At 45.4% G+C, this 20,567-nt stretch overlaps 1 protein-coding gene across 5 annotated transcripts in view; it reads left to right on the top strand.

Annotated features, from left to right (window-relative positions):
* lrrk1 (leucine-rich repeat kinase 1) overlaps positions 1–20,567 on the top strand; it is a 269,006-nt gene that overhangs the window by 180,827 nt on the left and 67,612 nt on the right. For all 5 annotated transcript variants that reach the window (XM_068017674.1, XM_068017673.1, XM_068017671.1 and 2 more), the window contains 9 exons: positions 471–630; positions 870–1,146; positions 2,763–2,934; positions 7,319–7,488; positions 7,641–7,780; positions 12,721–12,970; positions 18,468–18,637; positions 19,604–19,801; positions 20,121–20,398. In XM_068017674.1, the coding sequence (XP_067873775.1) occupies positions 471–630; positions 870–1,146; positions 2,763–2,934; positions 7,319–7,488; positions 7,641–7,780; positions 12,721–12,970; positions 18,468–18,637; positions 19,604–19,801; positions 20,121–20,398 (1,815 nt within the window). The remainder of the gene's footprint in view (positions 1–470; positions 631–869; positions 1,147–2,762; positions 2,935–7,318; positions 7,489–7,640; positions 7,781–12,720; positions 12,971–18,467; positions 18,638–19,603; positions 19,802–20,120; positions 20,399–20,567) is intronic.

Here is a 20,567-nt window from a genome sequence, read left to right as displayed (position 1 = left end):
TCTTTCAACACACCATTAACATATTGTTTGCCTTTGCTCCATGACCTACTGGTCGGTTATTCTCTGTGACCTTGTCCTATCTACACCTTCTCCTTTGTTATCTCTTGCCCAACCCCCACCTCACTTGTTTATAATCTGTGACTTTTCTAATATTTGTCAGTTCCGAAGAAGGGTCACTGACCCGAAATGTTAACTCTGCTTCTCTCTCCGCAGATGCTGCCAGACCTGCTGAGTATTTCCAGCATTTCTTGTTTTTATCACAAACAGATGATCTGGTCATTATCAAATTGCTGTTTGTGGGAGTTTGCTGTGTGCAAAATGGCTGCCGTCTTTCCTACAACAGTGACGACACTTCAAAAAGTACCTCATTGGCTGTAAAGGGTTTTGAGATGTCCTGAGGTCAAGAAAGGAGCCACAGAAATGCAAGCTTTTTTTTTCTTACCTTGTGATAATACTGGCCTGCCTTACAGATACCAAGAAGCTATTTCAATCTGTTGAATGCTGTCCTGAAAGAACAACAGAGAAGAAGTAACAGCAATGAGGTCCAGTACTTAACTGACCAACAACTGGAGGAGATTGTGCAGCAGACTCACGACAATGATATCAGGGACTTTGAAGATTTACAGACTGGTAATTCGTGTCGATATTTTGAGTAAAAGTCCAATATCTGCTCAATTGTACACTTCCCTCACATTCTTTTGTATTGTTTCTAACCAGCCCTTTTTCAATATTTGTCAAATAGAATCTATTAAAGCCCAAATTGAACCAATTATCTTCCCATTGGAAATATGTGCTGGACAAATCGATATGGTAGTAGGCCAGAGAATGGGATAACTAGCTAATGCATTGTTTCTCTGTTTGTTTGGCAGCCCTTGCCTTCCTCATTGAGACAGGAGCAGTGCTGCATTTTCCAGACACCAGTCATGGCCTGCGGAACCTCTACTTCCTGCATCCAGTGTGGTTATCCGAATGCTTGGAGAGAATTATCAATATCAAAGCCTCGCGCTCTCTTGCCAAGAATGGCATCATACAAGTTACAGAGCTGAGAACACTACTGGTTGGAACAGGCTTCACGGAGCAGACCGAGGAGCAATATTTCCAGTTTTTAGCCAAGTTTGAGATTGCACTTCCAATTGCCAACAACAGGTAAATTGTTTTCTGATTTTAAAATTCTCATTCTCGTGTTCAAATTCCTCCAGGACCTCACCCCTCACTATTTCTCCTCCAGACCCACAACCCTCCAAGATCTCTACATTTCTGCAATTCTGGCATCCCTGCATTCAATCATTCTACCATTGGTGGCCATGCCTTCAACTGCCTGGGTCCAAAGCTGTGGAATTCTCTTCCTAAACCTCTCCACCTCTCTATCTTCCTTTAAGACACTCCTTAATACCTACCTCTTTAACCAAACTTTGGGTCAGCTGTCCGGTGTCAATTTTGGCCTGATAATGCTCCTGTGAAGTGCAGTGAGATGTTTTGTGCATTAAAAGTGTTACATAAATGCACATTGTTTTCATTTCCTGCTGGTTAATCAACATTAAAATTTTGGAATTTTTGAACACATACCCACAACATTGGGAAGATAGTGCTTTGTTTTAATATCCCATCCCTTCCAACAGTGTAGCATTGCCTCAATACTGCACCAGTGTGTAAGCCTAGGTTATGTGTTTAAGTTTCTGGAGTGGGACTTGAACCCACAGCCTGCTGGCTCAGAGGTGAAAGTGCTACCCAGTGAGCCATGGCTGACCCCCTAACAGCCCTCTGATAAACCTGCACCCTCAAGGATTGACTTCTCAAATGTCATCAGTCACCTGGTTTTTTGTCTCCATCTTCCATAACTTTAAGCTGATTGAGAGCTCCCTATCCTGTGCCCTCTCTCAAAAGGCCCCATGTGGCTATCACCCCTGATCTGCTCACTGGCACCCTCACCCCAGCCAAGTCACTCAAGATTCTTGTCATTTTTAAATTCCTCCACAGCCTCACTGCATCCACCTGGATTATCTCCTCCAGCTGTTTGAAGTTGTCTGAACGCTCCCACGTATCAGACTCCTCACTATACCCTCTACCCTCAGAATTCGCTTCCCCAAACCACCAACCTTTTGCCTTCATTCTCAAAATGTGGGCAGGGCGAGCATTTGTTACCCATCCCTTATAGCCCTGAGAAGGTGGTGATGGACCTTCTTGAACCACTGCATATAACAATTTGATACAACTGAGTGGCTCGCTAAGCCAATTCAGGGGGCAGTTATGAGACAGCCACATTGATGTTGGACTGGAGTCACATATAGCCCAGGTGGGGTAAGGGCGGCAGATTTCCTTCCCTAAAAGACATTGGTGAACCAGCTGTTTTTTTTACAGCAATCCGACAGCTTTATGGTCACTTTTGCTGATCCCAGCTTTGTATTTCCAGATTTTTTAAACTGAACCCAAATTCTCAAACTGCCATTGTGGGATGTGAACTCAAGTTCTCTGGTTTATTAGTGCAAAACCACACACACTTGAATACTTCCTCCTTTACTGCCTTTGAAAGCTCTCAATACCAATCCCTTTGGCTGCACTATCCTGCTTAGTGCCCACTTACCCTTTGTGAAATTATGTGAGATGACCAGCACTATATAAAAGCAAGCTGTTATTTCCTTTTGTAAATGCAGTGAAGGAGATAGGGTTTGGATGAGTCATCTTTATAGGACGAAGAATGTGGTAAATGCAATTCAAGAAAAAGTGCTTATTGCTGATGACTGTGGCTATATTTTCCTCACCAGTTATCTCCTCCCACATCTGTTGCCACCAAAACCAGGATTCGAATTCAGTAATTTGAGGGGCAAGAGCACCAACACCATCCAGAGACTTTTCAAAATGAACTTCGTGCCCGTTGGCTTCTGGCAGCGGTTTATTGCCCGCATTTTGATCAGCCTGTCAGAGATGGATGCCCAGGTATGACCACACTGCCAACTCACTCACACACACGGAGCTGTTCCTGGGCTGTTGCTGCTTGTGTTTTCTGCAGATATGAAATTGGATTTTATATAGAAACCTAGATCTTGGGCCAAGTTCTCTTCCATTGGGTTCACTTTTTGTTTATTTCAGTGAAAAATATGTTCTGAAAAGTTTAACTGATTGTTAGGAACTGAGTTAGGTCTTGTTGAGAACTGCTGTTATAGTCTGTTGACCATCACTGAACCTCACCATATGTAATGTAGATATGTAGAGAGGGAGAGAGTTTGAAATCTGTCCAGAATCTCTGTTCGACTGTTTATTCTGTACAAACTTGCCCAACCCCACACCCCCTCCGGGCTTCCCTCCTCCTTCCTAACCCCCTTGCCTCTCACCACCTCCTCTCTTCCTTCCTTTCCCCCTCCTTCTCTCCTCTATCTCCCCCACACCTTCCCTCCCACTCACCTCCATCTCCCCCCTTTCCTTTCTGTCCCCTTCCTCTTGCCCGTCCCCTCCCACCCCCTCCATCTCTCCTTTCCCCCTCCCTCTCTTCCCCCTCCTTCCCCTCTCCCTTCTCCCTTCCTCTTTCCCCTCCCCACTGCTGACACTGCTTCTGCAGGATCACAGCTGAGATTCTCCAGCCAGCTGATATGACATTCAGCAGACACTGTGAGAAATGTGGAGAGGAAGTTGAGTGCTGTGGTAGAGCAGAAGCAGTGACGTTTGGTGCCAACAAACACCCATTCAGCTGGACAGATAAATACTTTATTCACCACTCCAAGATCCTGACAAGGTATATCAAGCCCTACAGTCATTTTAAAAAGGTAGCAAAGTTATCAATGTCTCCAGCTCAAACTCTGCATGGTGCTGGGTCCAGGAAGTGGAGGAAGGAGCAAGCAGGAGAAGGGATGGAGTAAGTGGAAGCTGTGGGGGAGGGGAGGGAGGGGAAGAGAGGGAGGAAGGAGGGAAGGGATGACAGTAGGTACCCAGAAGGGAAGAGTGGGAAGGGAGAGAGAGGGAGGGGTTATTTCCAGCTAGCTGTGGTTATCGGTGCACTGCTATGATTGGATGGCTTAATTCTCTGCCATGGAAATTATTCTGTCACCAATGATTTGAGCCAAGAATTGTGGATGGAATTTCCCCTCAAATCTGCCAACACTACCCATCAATAGAGAGATACAGCACTGAAATAGGCCCTTCGGCACACCGAGTCTGTGCCGACCATCAACTACCCATTTATACTAATCCTACATTAATCCCATATTCCCTACCACATCCCCACCTTCCCTCAATTCACCTACCTACACTAGGGGCAATTTGCAATGGGCAATTTACCTATCAACCTGCAAGTCTTTGGCTGTGGGAGGAAACCGGAGCACCCGGAGGAAACCTACGCAGTCACAGGGAGAACTTGCAAACTACACACAGGCAGTACCCAGAACCGAACCCAGGTCGCTGGAGCTGTGAGGCTCCTTTTTACTAACTGATGTTAAAATCTAGGGATTAACTCGCAAGTGATATGGAAAGTTGAATCTTTTCCTCTGAAACAGATTGTGACTTTCCTCTAAAACATAAACAGATTATTACAGATGCTAGGGTTCTGAAACAAAAATAGAAAATGCGAAGCAAACAGCAGGTCAGGCAGCATCTCTTCAGAGAGAACAGAGTTACTGTTTCAAAAATTAAAAGTTGTTGATCATCAGCACCTTCCTGATGAAAGGCCATCAACCTGAAACATTGGCGCTGATATCTTCAAATAGGTAGGAGAGTGAAACATAGAATGGTTACAGCTCAAAAGGAGGCCATTTGGCTCATTGAGTCCATGCCAGCTCTCTGTAAGAGCTACTCAGCTAGTCCCACTCACCTGCCTTTTCCCTGTAGACCTGCAATTCTTTCTCCAGCTGCTTATTAAATTCCCTTCTGAAAGCTATGACTGAATCTGCCTCCACCACACTGTCAGGCAGTGCATTCCAGATCTTAAACACTCAATGCGTAAAAAAGTTTTCCTCATGTCATTGTTGCTTCTTTTGCCCGTCACCTTAAATTGGTGTCCTCTGTTTTTGAATGCTTCTGCTGATGGGAACAGTTTCTCCCTATCTACTCTGTCCATTATGATTTTGAACACTTCTATCGAATCTCCTTTCAACCTACTCTTCCATAGGGAGAACAACCCCAGACATTCATCCCTGGAACGATTCTGCACCCTCTCCAGTGCCTTCATGTCCTTCCTAAAGTGCGATGCCCACCAATACTCCGGTTGAAGCCAAACCAAGTTTTGTAAAGGTTCATCATAACTTCCTTGGTTTTGTACTCTTTCTCTCCATTTATAAAGCCCACGATCCCATATGCCATTTTAACTACTTTCTCAACCTGCCCTCCCACCTTGAATGATTTGTGCACATATCCCCCAGTTCCCTCTGCTCCTGCACCCCCTTTAGGATTGTACTCTTTAGTTCATATTGCTTCTCCTTGTTCTTCCTACCAAAATGTATCATTTCACACTTCTGTGCATTAAATTTCATGTGCCACATATCTGCCCAGTCCACCAGCTTGTCTATGTCCTCTGAAGTTTATCACTATCCTCCTCACAGTTCACAATAATTCCACGTTTTGTATCATCTGCAGATTTTGAAATTGTGCCCTGTACACCCAAGTTTAGCTCATAAATGTATATCAAGAAAAGCAGTGGTCCTAGTACCAATCCCTGGGGATCCCAACTCTTTCTTCTGTCTGGTGTTTACCCCTACTCGTTGTTTCCTGTCACTCAGCGGGTTTTGTATCCATGCTGCCACTGACCCTTTTATTCCATGGACTCTCACCTTGCTGGCAAGCCTATAATGTAGCACTTTAGCAAATGCCTTTTGGAAGGCCTTTACTCTCTAGAGTTTAGAAGAATGAGAGGAGATCTAATTGAGGTATAAAAGATGATTAAGGGGATTGACAAAGTAGACATAGAGAGGATGTTTCCTCTTGTGGGGCAATCTAGAACAAGAGGTCATAGTTTTAGGATAAGGGGTAGCAGATTTAAAACAGAAATGTGGAGATATTATTACTTCTCTCAAAGGGTCGTGAATCTGTGGAATTCAGTACCCCAGAGTGCGGTGGATGCCGGGACATTGAGTAAATTTAAGCAGGAGATAGACAGATTTTTCATTAGAAATGGGTTGAAGGGTTATGGAGAACGGGCAGGAAAGTGGAGTTGAGGCCAAGATGAGATCAGCCTGATTGTATTGAATGGCGGAGCAGGCTCGAGGGGTTGAATTGCCTACTCCTGCTCCTAGTTCTTATGTACACCACATCAACCACATTACCCTCATCAACCATCTCTGTTACCTCAAAAAAAAACACAATCAAGTTGGTTAAATACGATTTGCCTTTAACAAATCCATGCTGGCTTTCCTTAATTAATCTACATATATCCAAGTAACTGTTAATTTTGTCCTGGATTATCATTTCTAAAAGCTCTCCTGCCACCAAGATTAAGCTGACTGGCCTTTAGTTGCTGGGCTTATCTTTATACCCTTTTTTGAATAAGGGTGCAACAATTGGAATTCTCCAGTCCTCTGGCACCACCCCTGTATCTAAGGAGGATTGGAAGATTATGGCCAGTGCCTCCCCGATTTCCACCCTGCCACCCTCCGTATCCTCACCCAACCCTTCCGATCCTGTTGACTTATCAACTTGTAAGTACAGCCAGCCTTTCTGATATGTCTTTATCAATTATTAGCCCATCCAGTACCTCAACTAGCTGCAAGGCAAACGGCCAAGGAACCTGGCATGTTCAAGGATGCGGAGGTCCTGCCATTGTTAACATCAGAACCACATTAACATTTTGTAGTTCCTCCTCTTGCCCAGCAGCTGTTTACCTGGACAGCCTTGCTGGGGGTGGGAGGGAACTCCAGTGGCAGGAGACTGCAAGAGGGACCCTTGGAATAATCAGGAGGGGGAGCGGTCAGCAATTGAGGTTGGGGAAGACTGAAGCCTTCCTTGAGGGTCCTGGGACGAAACACTGGAATGTAGGAAAACCCTGTGGAGACTCCTGCCTCCCTTTCGCTGCCAGTAAAATTTAAATTAGCTCCCACTTTTACTGTGAGAGCCCAATTTAAATATGTTAATGAAGTACCCCGCCTCTCTGCAGTGTGACATTTGTATGCCCCGATGACGCCCCCACCTTAAAAATGGTGGCAGGTGTGTGCATGGTGGTTTGGGGTCCCATTCTGCATATTTCACCTTTTATCCTCCACCAATCCTTTCCCACCCATCGTGGATGGTAATTATTAAAGGCCATTAACTCCGTTTTTCTCTCCACAGGAGCCTCCTGACCTGCGGAGTTTTTCCAGCAGTTTCTTTTCTCTGAGTTTTCTCTCCTTTCATTTTTGACCAGCTCTTTGAAACTCAAAAGAATCCAAAGCGAGGCAGAACAAATCGGGCCTCACTTTACAGCTTCACAGGGTCACAGCGTCGCAATCGCTGCAGCACTTTCCGAGTAAGAAGAAACCAAACTATTTATTGGCAAGAAGGTTTGCAGGTGAACTACGATGGTGGGTTTCTGAGGTAATCAAGTTATTAGTTACTGTCAGAATTGAAGTTTTTGCCTGGCCATGAACCCTGGAGGCTTTCTCTGGTGTCTGAGAATCGAAACAAGCATTGATGCTGACTGACTGCACAAAGTCCTTGAAACTCAACAACTCCTTTCCTTCCTGTAGTGTGGAGTCCTCTGAGGTGAACTGGAAGAGGAAAAAAAGTGCGGGAATAAAAATCAATTGCCAGTCCGAAACACGAGATTTCTCAGCTGTTGCGTTCATCACCGATCACGTCAATTCTCTGATCGATCAGTGGTTTCCGGGTAAGGCCCAGGAGGGGGTGTAAAGTTATGTCGTTCTATGCTGCAGGAACACCCCACTACTGCACTGCTGTGGCTCAGTGGGTAGCAATCTCGCCTCCAAATCATGAAGGTTGTGGGTTCGAGCCTCACTCCAGAGACTTGAGCATTTAATTCAGGCGTGCAGTACTGATGAGTGCTGCACTATCAGAAGTGCCATCTTTCAGATAAGGTGGTAAACTGAGACCTTAGGTAGACATAAAAGATCCCATGGCACTATTTTGAAGAAGTGCAGTGGAGTTATCCCTCTGCTCTTGCCAATATTTATCCTCAGTCAACATTTTCTGAAGGCATTCAATAAGCTGCCACAGGACAGGTTGTTACACAAGATTTGGGCTCATGGGATTGGAGGTAGTATATTAACATGACTTTGTAGTACAGAACTTGAGTATTGTTGATAAGAGACATGCTGTCAAAGCTTTTTGTCTTGCATGCATCAGGACAGACTCAAGATTGCCAAATTTCAAAGGGAGCACAGTTTATACTGCTTGAGAAAAGGGTGCTGATTGGTTGGCAAGGTGACTCTGTTACGACCAAGGCTGGAGGAGTGCACTGTCTTTCTCTAGTTCCACTTCTCCACAGGTCACAACATATATTTAAATGTTTAACCCAGTAACCAATATGACCAATTATATACTCTATTTTTATTTCAGAATAAATCCAACAACCAGGTTTCTTTAATAATCAACAAAATTATTAATTTATTATAAAACAAGACTTATTCAGTAAAGATGCAAAGCATTAACATACAGATTGAAATATGAAAGTTCCCTTCTAACATGGCCCAACACGCTCACACCGGTTAAAGAGAAAATAAAGAAGTTTTCTCTGCAGAGATCTCTTTACAAAAAAGGCAAAAAAAATACTTTGGCTAAATACTTGTTAATTATTGAAGGAAAAGGATAAGATATGGAATGATATCGGTTGTCCCTTTATTCTGGCATCCTAAATACTCGTACATGGCTGTCACTGGGATCTTTTTTGAGCAGTTCTCTTCAGGCGGCGTCAAGGATTAGTCTGGCAGGCTTTTCAGGAGAAATGCGGCATCAGGAGTTTTAGCTATCACTCTCGTGGTTTCTCGGAGAGATGGAAAAAGGGCTTCTCTCTTAGCAGGCTTACCCCCAACTGACTCAAAACAATACCCAAAATGAAACTAACTCTTGACCACCATAAATCTTGACATGTCATCTCTCAGTAACCAACTCCCCCTAGTGCCAAGGCTCTTGCTGTTTATTTAGCTTAAGGCATGTAACATCCAGTAAGGGTTGTTTTCAAACAGAAATCTCAAGTCCTTCCAGCAACCTTTTTTTTAAAAAATCTGTCTATTTCCACAACTTTAAACATGAGTCCTCAAAGTAATTCACAAAATGGAAGCACTTTCATAACAATTCTGATTGGTCAAGGCGTGCCATGAGAATGCACCAGGGAACTATTGTCCTCCACGCTTTTGTTTAATTCATAGAAGGCACAACACCTGGACATGTTCCTTTTGCCTGTAGAGGGCAGGTCCCTGCATATGAATATATGTAACTTCTAGCAAGCGTAAGTGAGCCACATTGCGAGCCCGGCTGATAATCTTAAAACGGTTGTTAGTGTAATTCTTAGCATACTCACGATTGTTCAGTAAGTGCTGTCCAAGAACGGAATCACATCTAACATTAGACATTGTGTTCTCAGTTTTGCGAGTACAGGCTGGTTGAGTACGGTCAGTACTCTGCCTATTGCAAACAGCCGAAGGGACGTACTGTTTTGATATGATCCATCAATGCCTCGACCAATCAGTTGGCTTGCCAACTAGTCAGCACCCTTTTCTCATGCAGTACAAATTGTTACTCCCTTTGAAATTTGGCAATCTTGCATCTGTCCTGATGAATGCAAGACGAAAAGCTTCAACAGCAGGTTTCTTTTATTAGCAATATTAGCTTGGATTGAGGATTGATTAAGGGACAGAAAACAGTAAGGATAAATGGGTCATTTTCAGGATTGCAGGGTGTAACTTGCGAGTACTGCAAGGATCAATGCTTGGGTCTCAGCTATTTACTATCTATATTAATGACATAGATGAAAGGGTCGAGTGTAATGTATCCATGTTTGCTGACATTACAAAGCTAGGTGGGAAAATAAGCTGTGAGGTGTGCGCATAGAGGTGGTAAAGGGATATAGACAGGTTAAGTGACTGGGCAATAAGGTGGCAAATGGAGTATAATGTGGGGAAATGTGAAATTATCCACTTGGGTAGGAAGAACGGAAAAGCCAATTTTTTTTTTATGGTGCAAAACTATTAAGTGTTGGTATTTAGAGGGATTTGGGTGTCCTTGTACACATCACAGAAACTTAAATGCAGAGGCTTATCGTATTGCAAGGAGGTTGGAGTACAAGAGTAAAGAAATCTTGCTGCAATTATACAAGGCTTTGATGAGATCACACTTGGAGTGCTGTGTACAGTTTTACTCTCATTAGGGAAGGATATACTTGCCTTTGAGGGAGTGCAATGAAGTTTTACTAGATTGACTAGATTGGGTGAGAGGGCTGTCCTCTGAGGAGAGATTGAGTAGAATGGGCCTATTTTGTCTGGCGTTTAGAAGAATGAGAGATGATCTCATTGAAACATGTAAAATTGTTAGAGGGCTTGACAGGGTAGATGTTGACAGGCTGTTTTCCCTGGCTGGAGAGTCCAGCACTATGGGGCATTGTCTCTGGATAAGGGGTCAGCCATTTAGGTCTGAGATGAGGAGAAATTTCTTCCCTCAGAGGGTTATGAATCTTTGGAATTCTCTACCCCAGGGGACTGTGAATGCTCAGTTGATGAGTACATTCAAGACAGATCAATAAATTTTTGGGCACTAAGGGAATCAAGGGATATGGGGATAGGACAGGAAAGCGGAGTTGGTGCACAAGTTCAGCCATGATCTTATTGAATGGTGGAGCAAGCTCAAGGAGCTGCATGGCCTGCCGCTGCTCCTATTTCTTATGTTCTTATCTAAAACAGATGATCTGGTCATTATCACTTTTCTGTTTGTGGGAGCTTGTTGTGCACAAATTGGCTGCCCCACTTCCTATATTACAACAGTGACTACAGGTCAGAGGTGCTTGGGACATCCTGAAGTCATGAAGGTGCTATAGAAATGAAAGTCTAACTTCTCACACTTGGATTGGGTGTAGATATAACAGACAGAATTGATAAAAAGATTTCTTGGCCCTAAATTTCTTCCCTCAAGGCAATGCTCAAATTCTTCAACCTGGGCTGCTGGGGTAGTATTTCCCATTCATTTTTCCATCTTTAAAAAATAACCACTAGAAATCAAATAATGGCCAGAATTTTACGTTGGGCGGGAGGTCCTGCCCCACCTGCCGAAAGGTTGGGGCGAGCCCGCCGCCGCCAGGACTGGGGAGCCAGGCTGGGAATTTTAGCTCCCCAGGCCCTTAATTGGGATTGGGCAGAACTTCCATCTCCTTGAGGCAGGAAGTCCCGCTTAATGGAGCTGCCAGCCAATCAGTGGGACAGCAGCTCTTAGTCCCAGCAGCGCCACTGGGAATAGTGGCCACTGCTGCAACTACACCCAGCCATCACAAGCAAGAGGAAGGATGGCCCCGGAACTACGGTCAGTTTTTGGGGCCTGACTGGTAACAATTGGCTGAGCCCTGGCGAGGCAAGGGTGGGAAGTGTTATGCGTTGGGGGCAGTTGGGGCTTTGGGAGCGGCCCTCCATGGGGTACAGAGTGCCCGATCAGGAGGACACCCACCCCCCCAAGCCCGCAAGAAAGCCGCCTGGTTTTACCAAGCGGGGTTCTTGGATCCTTTGCCTTCTGGCCGCTGAGGCTAAAATACCCTTGGCAACGGGAAGAGGCCCTTAAGTGCCAGTTGATCGGCCACTTAAGGGCCTTAATTGGCCTCGGGCAGGCGGTTTCTCACCACCGCCCCGCATAAAATTGCAGCAGGGGCGGGAGAGGGTCAGGAAAGGCCCCCCACCTCCCACTCAATTTTTTGTCCCCCACCACCAGCCCACACATTTGGGGGCCATAAAATTCCAGCCTTTATGTCTTAGAATCAACTGTTATTTATTTTGATCACGGAGTCCGGGAACCTGCTTAGTGCCACTTGACAGAATTCAATTCCTCTGCCTTGACAACTTGTGGGTCCTAACAGGCTCAAAATTGAACTGTTGCCAGTTACTGTCTGGTGAGAATTTATTTTGGGCTAATGGAACCATCAGTTGTGAAATTCCCTCAGCCACATCCCCTGATGTTGGGGAGTAGACAGCAAGCATCCTCTGATCGGAATTTCAAGCACCTATTATATGCTGGAAACTAGTACATCTTGGGTTCCACCTCAGATTCCAGCCCCCCTGTTAAGAAGACCCGCTGCTTCTCTCCCTCCCTCTTTCTCCCATCGTGCCACCCTCTTTCCTTCCATACCACCCTTCCTTCACCCTCCTCCTTTCTCCCTCTCTTTGTCCTCCCGCCACCATCCTCTTTCCTCCCTCCCTCTGCCTACCCTCCCTGTCCTGCCCTCCCTCCATCCACCCTTCCTCCATATACCCTCCCTCCACCCACCCCACCTTCCTCTCTATCAACCTCCACCTCTCTACCGTCTCTCCCTCCATCCTCCCCAACCTCAGATTCTCTGGCCTCCAATTCAGCGCCTGATTCTTACAGCACTGTTCCTGAGAGAATGCAATGGATTATCATGTGCCTGGACTTGTGCTGTAGTCATCCTGGTTTATTTCAATATTTAAATCTAAATACTTCTTCAAAAAAACACCATCCAATGCTGAGTTTATTCTGGTCCTTTGCTATTTTAAAGTGTTTCTGTTGGTGTTTTTCCATGTCCTTTTTTGAATGTCTGTGTAGAAGTCTCAGTGTAACTAGCGGAAATTTGGCTTTAACCCCTTGTGTGACCGGCAGCTCTTACAGCTACTGAAGCCGATGGAACTCCCTTGGTCGAACAGTACGTTCCCTGCCCTCATTGCACTCCCACAGCCACAGGGGAATCACAAATCCACTCCCAGACTCAAGGCCTGCATTACTTCAGTATGGAGGACTGCCTACTCACTGCCATCGAACACACACACATCGAGTGCCCAAATCACCCAACAGACCCTGTGCCTCTGGAGGAGTTGGTTCCTGAACTTTTCATGACTGATTTCCCAGCCCGGTAAGGACCATATGTGAATCTTGCGAAGGTAGAATGGGGCTCAGAATGTACATTATGATCTTGGGCTCCACTGTTTAAAAGACGAAAACCTTTTGGATATTATTGTAACCTCAAGAAAGATTGATAAAATAAAAATACAGTAATGGGGGAGAGCGGGGAACAGAAGAGCGAGGGGTGGAGAGCGCTTGGTGCCGGGCAATGGGGTGCTCAGTGCAGGGCAATGGGGAGCGCTGGGTGCTGGGCAATGGTGCCCGTACAGCACTGACTGCTGTGAGCCGAGGCTGTGGTGAGATTAGCAGCCTGGATCAACAGGCCCCCCTGTAATCAGATGTGACAATAAAATATCGATGTGACTGTCATGTGGAGAGCAGCAGAGCCCTACCCCAGCAATGGGATGCTGTGTGGACATAGCTTCATTGACTCCACATGCCATCCCTCCTAGTCCTGGCTGCACTGTTATTAACTCGCACTCATTTTGGTTTGAAACTGGTCATTTTCAAGTTTCTAGTTCTATAAACGGACAAGCTCCTTCTGATTAGATGGGTCTCGCCCATTCTCAACATAAATCTCACTCCCAAAAGTTCCCTAATGTTGGCAGTTCCCATGGGAATACTGAGGAGACTGGGAAAAAAAGGAACAATCTGAGGAAATGTTGGCATTTTGGTGCCTCTCCTGCAATTCAATTCAGAAAAGCAGCTGAGTTTGGTTTGAGTCTAATGCTGGTTTTACACTATCCAGTTTTACTCTGCATTCACTTCAGGGTCGATTGAAATTGGGTGGGGAGAGGTGCCCAGGGGGTTGGGTGTGTGTAAAAGACCCACCTGCTGTCAGAAGCTCAGCCATCCACCTGTGTGAGTTGGGGTGAGGAGGGGCAGCATTTGCCTGTCTCCCTCCAACTGTTCCCTCCCTGATAATTCTGCCATTCTGAGTGTGGGAGTTGATCCAGGAATTGAAAGGAAAAGTTCCTCTGTGGGGTTCCAGCCCATTCGCCTTACCGGGAGCCCACCCACTACTCCAACATGCAGCCTCAATGAAGGTCGGTACTTCTCACCTCACTGTGGCAGCAAGTGGGTACTCCCGGCCCAGGGATCCCCGCCCCTGGGCCCACCCTCAAATGCTGTCCCCCATCCCACCGCATCCACCCCCCATCCTCAATCCCTCTCTTTCCATGTCAATCAAGCCCCAGTCTCCCTGACCACTGCCTGTGTGTCTTCTCACAATCTTCCCGGCAGAGACACTGCAGGAGACAGCGAATTCCTGAGGCATCTCATTAATTAAAAAAGGTGACCTCTGAGTTTGATTATGATCACTGCAAGGTGTAAGACTGCTCTTGACGATAGAAGAACAGTTTGAGATCCCAGCCAGACGGTTGTGTTCTAGTCCCAGCTTATCTACCAGTTCCATGGGACTGTCAGTCTCACCATGACCAGTGCTCATTCTACTGGTCAATCTCACCACAACCAGCGCGACCTCCACCAATCAATCTCACTGTAACCAGGGCTACCTCCACTGGTCAATCTCACCGCAATCAGCCCTCCTCACATTAGTCAAGCTCATCGCGACCAGCCTCCTGACACTTGTCAATTTGACCATGGCCACCAATGCCGCCATTGGTCAGTCTTTTTTTTAATTCATTCATGGGATGTGAGCACCGCTGGCAAGGCCAGCATTTATTGCCCATCCCTAATTTCCCTTGAGAAGGTGGTGGTGAGCCATCCTGTTGAGCCACTGCAGTCCATGTGGTGTTGATACAACCACAATGTTGTTAGGAATGGAGTTCCTAGGATTTTGACCCAACAACAGTGAAGGAACAACGATATAGTTCGAGGTCAGGATGGTGTGTGGCTTGGAGGGTAACTTGCAGGTGGTGGTGTTCCTATGCGTCTGCTGCCCTTGTCCTTCTGTGAGATTGTAAGGTGCTTTTGAAGGAGCCTTGGCAAGTTGCTCTCTGCTGCCAATCACATAGTGTTGCAAAATTACCCAGATTATCTGGGAGTGTCTTGGAATGGGCCATGGATCTCCTGGAAGATCCTTGTGCTATTAATTTCCACCCACAGCAGTGCAAATCACCCCCCATCATGACCTCATCAGCTGCCACCACAGAGAGCCAAAACCTAGTGGGGGGCATGGGGGAAATCAGAACCCTTTGGGATTGGGACTGGTGGAGAAGGATCCAGTAGATGAGGAGTCAGAGCTAGACCCCATCCCCCATCCTCTATGATGGGAGAGCCCAGCACATCAGTGCAAAAGATAAGACTGAAGCATTTACAACAATCTTCAGCCAGAAGTGCCGGGTTGATGCTCCATCTTGGCCTCCTCCTGAAGTCCCCAGCATCATGGATGCCAGTCTTCAGCCAATTCGATTCACTCTGCGTAATATCAAGAAACAACTGAAAGCATTGGCTACTGCTAAGGCTATGGACCCTGACAATATTCTGGCAATTAAACTGAAGACATGTGCTCCCGAACTTGCTGCACCCCTAGCCAAGCTGTTCCAGTACCGCTACAACACTGGCATCGACCCGGCAATGTGGAAAATTGCCCAGGTATGTCCTGTACACAAAAAGCAGGACACGTCCAACCCAGCAAATTACTGCCCCATCAGTCTACTCTCAATCATCAATAAAGTGATGGAAGGTGTCATCGACAGTGCTATCAAGGGGCACTTGCTTAGCAATAACCTGCTCACTGACGCTCAGTTTGGGCTCCTCCAGGGCCACTCAGCTCCTGACCTCATTACAGCCTTGGTTCAAACATGGACACAAGAGCTGAACTCCAAAGGTGAGGTGAGAGTGACTGCCCTTGACATCAAGGCAGCATTTGACTGAGTATGGCATCAAGGAGCCCTAGCAAAACCGGAGTCAATGGGAATTGGGGGGAAAACTCCCCGCTGGTTGGAGTCTCACCTCATGCAAAGGAAGATGGTTGTGGTTGGTTGGAGGTCAATCATCTGAGCTCCAGGACATCACTGCAGGAGTTCCTCAGGGTAGTGTCCTAGGCCTAACCATCTTCAGCTGCTTCATCAATGAGCTTCCTTCAATCATAAGGTCAGAAGTGGGGATGTTTGCTGATGATTGCACAATGTTCAGCACCATTCACAACTCCTCAGATACTGAAGCAGTCCGTGTAGAAATGCAGCAAGACCTGGACAATATCCGGGCTTGAACTGAAAAGTGGCAATTAACATTTGTGCCACACAAGTGCCAGGCAATGACCATCTTCAACAAGAGAGAATCTAACCATCTCCCCTTGACATTCAATGACATTACCATTGCTGAATCCCCACTATCAACATCCTGGGGTAACCATTGACCAGAACCTGAACTGGAGTAGTCACATAAATACTGTGGCTACAAGAGCAGGTCAGAGGCTAGGAATCCTGTGGCGAGTAACTCACCTCCTGACTCCCCAAAGCCTGTTCACCATCTACAAGGCACAAGTCAGGAGTGTGATGGAACACTGTCCACTTGCCTGGATGGGTGCAGCTCCAACAACACTCAAGACATTCAACACCATCCAGGACAAAGAAGCCCACTTGGTTGGCACCACATCCACAAACATTCACACCCTCCTCCACCGACGCACAGTGGCAGCAGTATGTACCATCTACAAGATGCACTGCAGCAACGCACCCAGACTCCTTAAACAGCACCTTCCAAACCCACAACTTCTACCACCTAGAAGGACAAGGGCAGCAGATGCATGGGGACACCACCCTCACAAGTTCCCCTCCAAGCCACACACCATCCTGACTTGGAACTATATTGCCATTCCTTCTCTGTCACTGGGTCAAAATCCCTTCCTAACAGCACTGTGGGTATACCTACCCCACATGGACTTCTGCAGTTCAAGAAGGCAGCTTACCACCACCTTCTCAAGGGCAATTAGGGATGGGCAATCAATGCTGGCCCAGCCAGCGACGCCCACATCGCAGGAACGAAAAAAAAGACAGGCAGTCTGAAATGTCAGTCAGGGAAATGGGGAGGAGGAGAGTGGGAGATAGAAATGGGGAGCAGGGGATAGGGGGTGAGGGGGAATGTTGCTTCAGCAGCAGGTGGGGGATGAGACGAGGACCAGAATTCAGGGAGACTGGAGTTCAAGCAGTTTAGCAAGAGTCAGAGTGGGCTGGGGTAGGGACCAGCATTGCTTGTAGAGCTGGTAGCAGCAGCAAGGTGATGTCTGGCAGCGGTACTGAGAGAGGAGCAGCCAGTAAATGGGTGAGTAAAATCTAGGGACTTTACAGAGGATAAATCGTGAAATTTGTTCCATTGGTAAGTAAATGGGAAATGGGATGGAGACCAAGGATTCTCACTGGAGGAACCAAGGCAGAAGGAATATTCTTGAACTAAGTGCTATTAGTCCATGAGTGCTTCACCATACATGGCTATTGATGCAAAGATTAGAAGGAAATGGGTTAAGTATTTGAAAAAGAGGAATATAAAAGGATCTGTGCTGTAGTTTCTATAATTCTATGAGCTCGGAGTGTTTTAGGAATGTTGATGTTGAGTTGAGTTTAAGTTGATGTGCCCTGTCTGCGAAATGGCCCCACACACCGAGCCCACGGCCCTTTGTGTGATCTCTGAGTGGTCAGGTTGGTCTGTGCCAACCAGCTTTGACATCTGAAATCCAAGTACAGATCAGCTCTGACTGGGGTTTCCAGTGCAAAGTTGTCACCTTTACACAGAACCAGAGTCCAAGGCGATAGTGAGAGGGATGTGACAGTTGCAGACATCAGGTGGTCAGGCAATCAAACCTCTAGGAGCTGGCAACCCTACAATCTCACTGCCACATTGGCAAACATAAAAATGTGTAGCTCATTCCCTTGTTTATCTTTTGTTTAATATATTCATAAAGATATTTTTTCAGAACATTTGTGTCCCACTGAGAGGCCAGGGATCTGATTTGTTTGCTGGTAGATCAGTGTACATTATTCTCTTTGACTGTGGATTCCTATACTGACACCCAATGACAAAGGGCAGAACTACAAGCAAGCACTATTACTGCAAAATAAAATAGTCAAACTGAGTCAGGACTGTACTGTTCCCCCAGACAAAGATCCATAACAGTGACAAGAAACATGAAAAAAGCAAACAAAAAATTGGTGCAAACATATTCAGCACCTTCAGAGCTGCCATTTTTGACTCCTCATGATGTAACTCAATGGGAGTTTAATCCCTGCCCCAGCAAAACCGTCAATGGTACACTTTTTAGGAGGCAGAGTTGCAAACTCTTTTGTTTTCTGTCTAATTTGATTTGTGACCTTTTGTTTAACAGTACATGGACACGGGCTATGTTTAGATGTTGAATGACTACAAGGTTATATGGCAAATAATTTGCTTATTAAATAATTACATTTATATTAGTTTGTCCTACATGTGATTCCTGCCCCTTTTTAACAAAAAGTTAGTATTAAGTTATCTTCTACTTTGTCTGAATTGGATTATGAGCAGTTTATTTCAGTTTTATTTCTATAACAATGTTTAATGTTGTTATACAGGCTATTTTTGGAAATGAGTTGTCTAGAACATAGTGAAACTACAAACCATATCCTAGGACAGGGAGGAAGTGGGACAACGGTGTACAGAGCAAAATACAAAGCAATACCCACAGCAGTCAAGTGGTTCCACTTCAAAAAATGTCGACAACAATCTGATGACTTCAACCCAGGTAAACATCTTGGAATAAAGGTGTTCATATTTAATATCTGAATGCCACTACTGCGGTCTTTGGGATTGGGTTTCTGCTCATTTACGCCAGTAGTATCAGTGCAATCCAACCAGAATCAGCCAAACTGGCAACAAAGGTTGGGGAATTTTAAACATACTGCCAGGGAATCCTCCCAGAGTGTTCATGAGACTTCCCTTGATATCTGGCATTTCCTTGCAACAAAACCTTTTGGCATTTTTTACCCTGAATGGTCATTGTATGTGTTGAGTGTTTCCAGACATTAGACACTTCCCACATTGGTTCTGTGAGACCTCTGGGTGATGGGAACAGGTTAGAACCCCAGCTTCAAGTGTAGCACTTCACCCTTGCTGTTGGATCTGCCTTTTGTACCGTGGCATTGCTTATGATTAGTTGGAAGATGCACTGTTTTATAACCTATCGTATATTACTGCACAATACATTATTAAAAGTTAGCAGTGAGAGATATTAAATATTAATGATTATCACTGAGGGATCTTAAATATTAAGTGTTAGCAGTGAGAAATTTTTAAACATTGTGTTAGCAATGAGCGATCTTAAATGTTAAGAATTAGCACTGATGACTGTTAAATATTAAAGATTGACAATGTGGGATTTTTTTTATTCATTGTCGGGATGTGGGCGTTGCTGGCAAGGTCAAGATTTGTTGCCCATCCCTAATTACCCTTGGGAAAGTGGTGGTGAGCTACATGCTTGAACCGCTGCAGTCCTTGTGGTGTAGCTACACGCACAGTGCTGTTAGGGAGGGAATTCCAGGAGTTAGACCCAGCAATGATGAAGGAATGGCGATATAGTTCCAAGTCAGGATGGTGTGTGACTTTGGAGAGAGAAATATAAGTAGAATTTATCAAAAGCCAAGGCCTGGAAATATTCATGGTCTCTGTTCCATAACTGGAGAAAGTTATTTTTTTCAATCTTTCATTTCAGATTCAATGTTCAGGCACCTGGAAGCCATGGAGGCATTGCGAAATTTCTCTGAGTTCCGTCAGGAGGCCAGCATGCTTCACTCCATGCAGCACCCATGCATTGTGTCACTGGTTGGCATCAGTATTCACCCACTTTGCTTTGCCTTGGAGCTGGCTCCATTGGGCAGTCTCAATACAGTGCTGACTGAATACTCTAAAGGTAACAGTGAAAAACACTTCATCACAGAGTGAATGCATCCTGGAGAATCTGAAATAATCGAAAAATGAGGTAAAATGTGAAGCAAGTTTGGATTTAGGAATAACACTGAATCTAAACCAGCACTGTTCGAATGGAAAATTAAAAGCAGATTATAACACAACGGCAGGATTTGTTGTGGATCTGTTAGCTCCCATTATCGAGTAATAAAGGTTCATGATTTACACTAATTTTAAATCCTATCAGTGAAAGAATGGTTATCTAAAATGAACTACAGGTTATTCATTGTGTAAGCATAAAACAGCTGTTCTCTTTCAAACAGGCACCTTGTCCATACCCCTGGGACACATGTTAACTCACAGAATAGCCTATCAAATTGCAGCCGGCTTGGCCTATCTGCATAAAAAAAACATCATCTTCTGTGACCTGAAGTCCGATAACGTTTTAGTTTGGACTCTGGATGTGACAGACCCAGTAAATGTGAAGCTGTCTGATTATGGGATATCTCGTCAGTCGTTCCATGAGGGAGCCCTTGGTGTAGAAGGTACTCCTGGATATCAGGCACCAGAAGTCATGCCTGGAATTGTTTATGATGAAAAGGTATGCAGCGGAATTTGTTTGTCTGAAATATTGCACTAAATAGTAGTAGTTTTCGATCAGATTGCAATTTAAAGATAAAACTGTGCCTGCAGTGACCTATAACTGGGATATCAAGTCCTTGTGACTGTTGTTACGGCCAGGTGGTGCGGTCAGGGGTGGTTCTCACTGA

The sequence above is a fragment of the Heterodontus francisci genome, chromosome 38 (genome assembly GCF_036365525.1).
Source record: "Heterodontus francisci isolate sHetFra1 chromosome 38, sHetFra1.hap1, whole genome shotgun sequence".
NCBI lineage: Eukaryota > Metazoa > Chordata > Chondrichthyes > Heterodontiformes > Heterodontidae > Heterodontus > Heterodontus francisci.
Note: the sequence above shows the minus strand (reverse complement) of the source record. Positions and strands in the feature narration are given on the sequence as shown.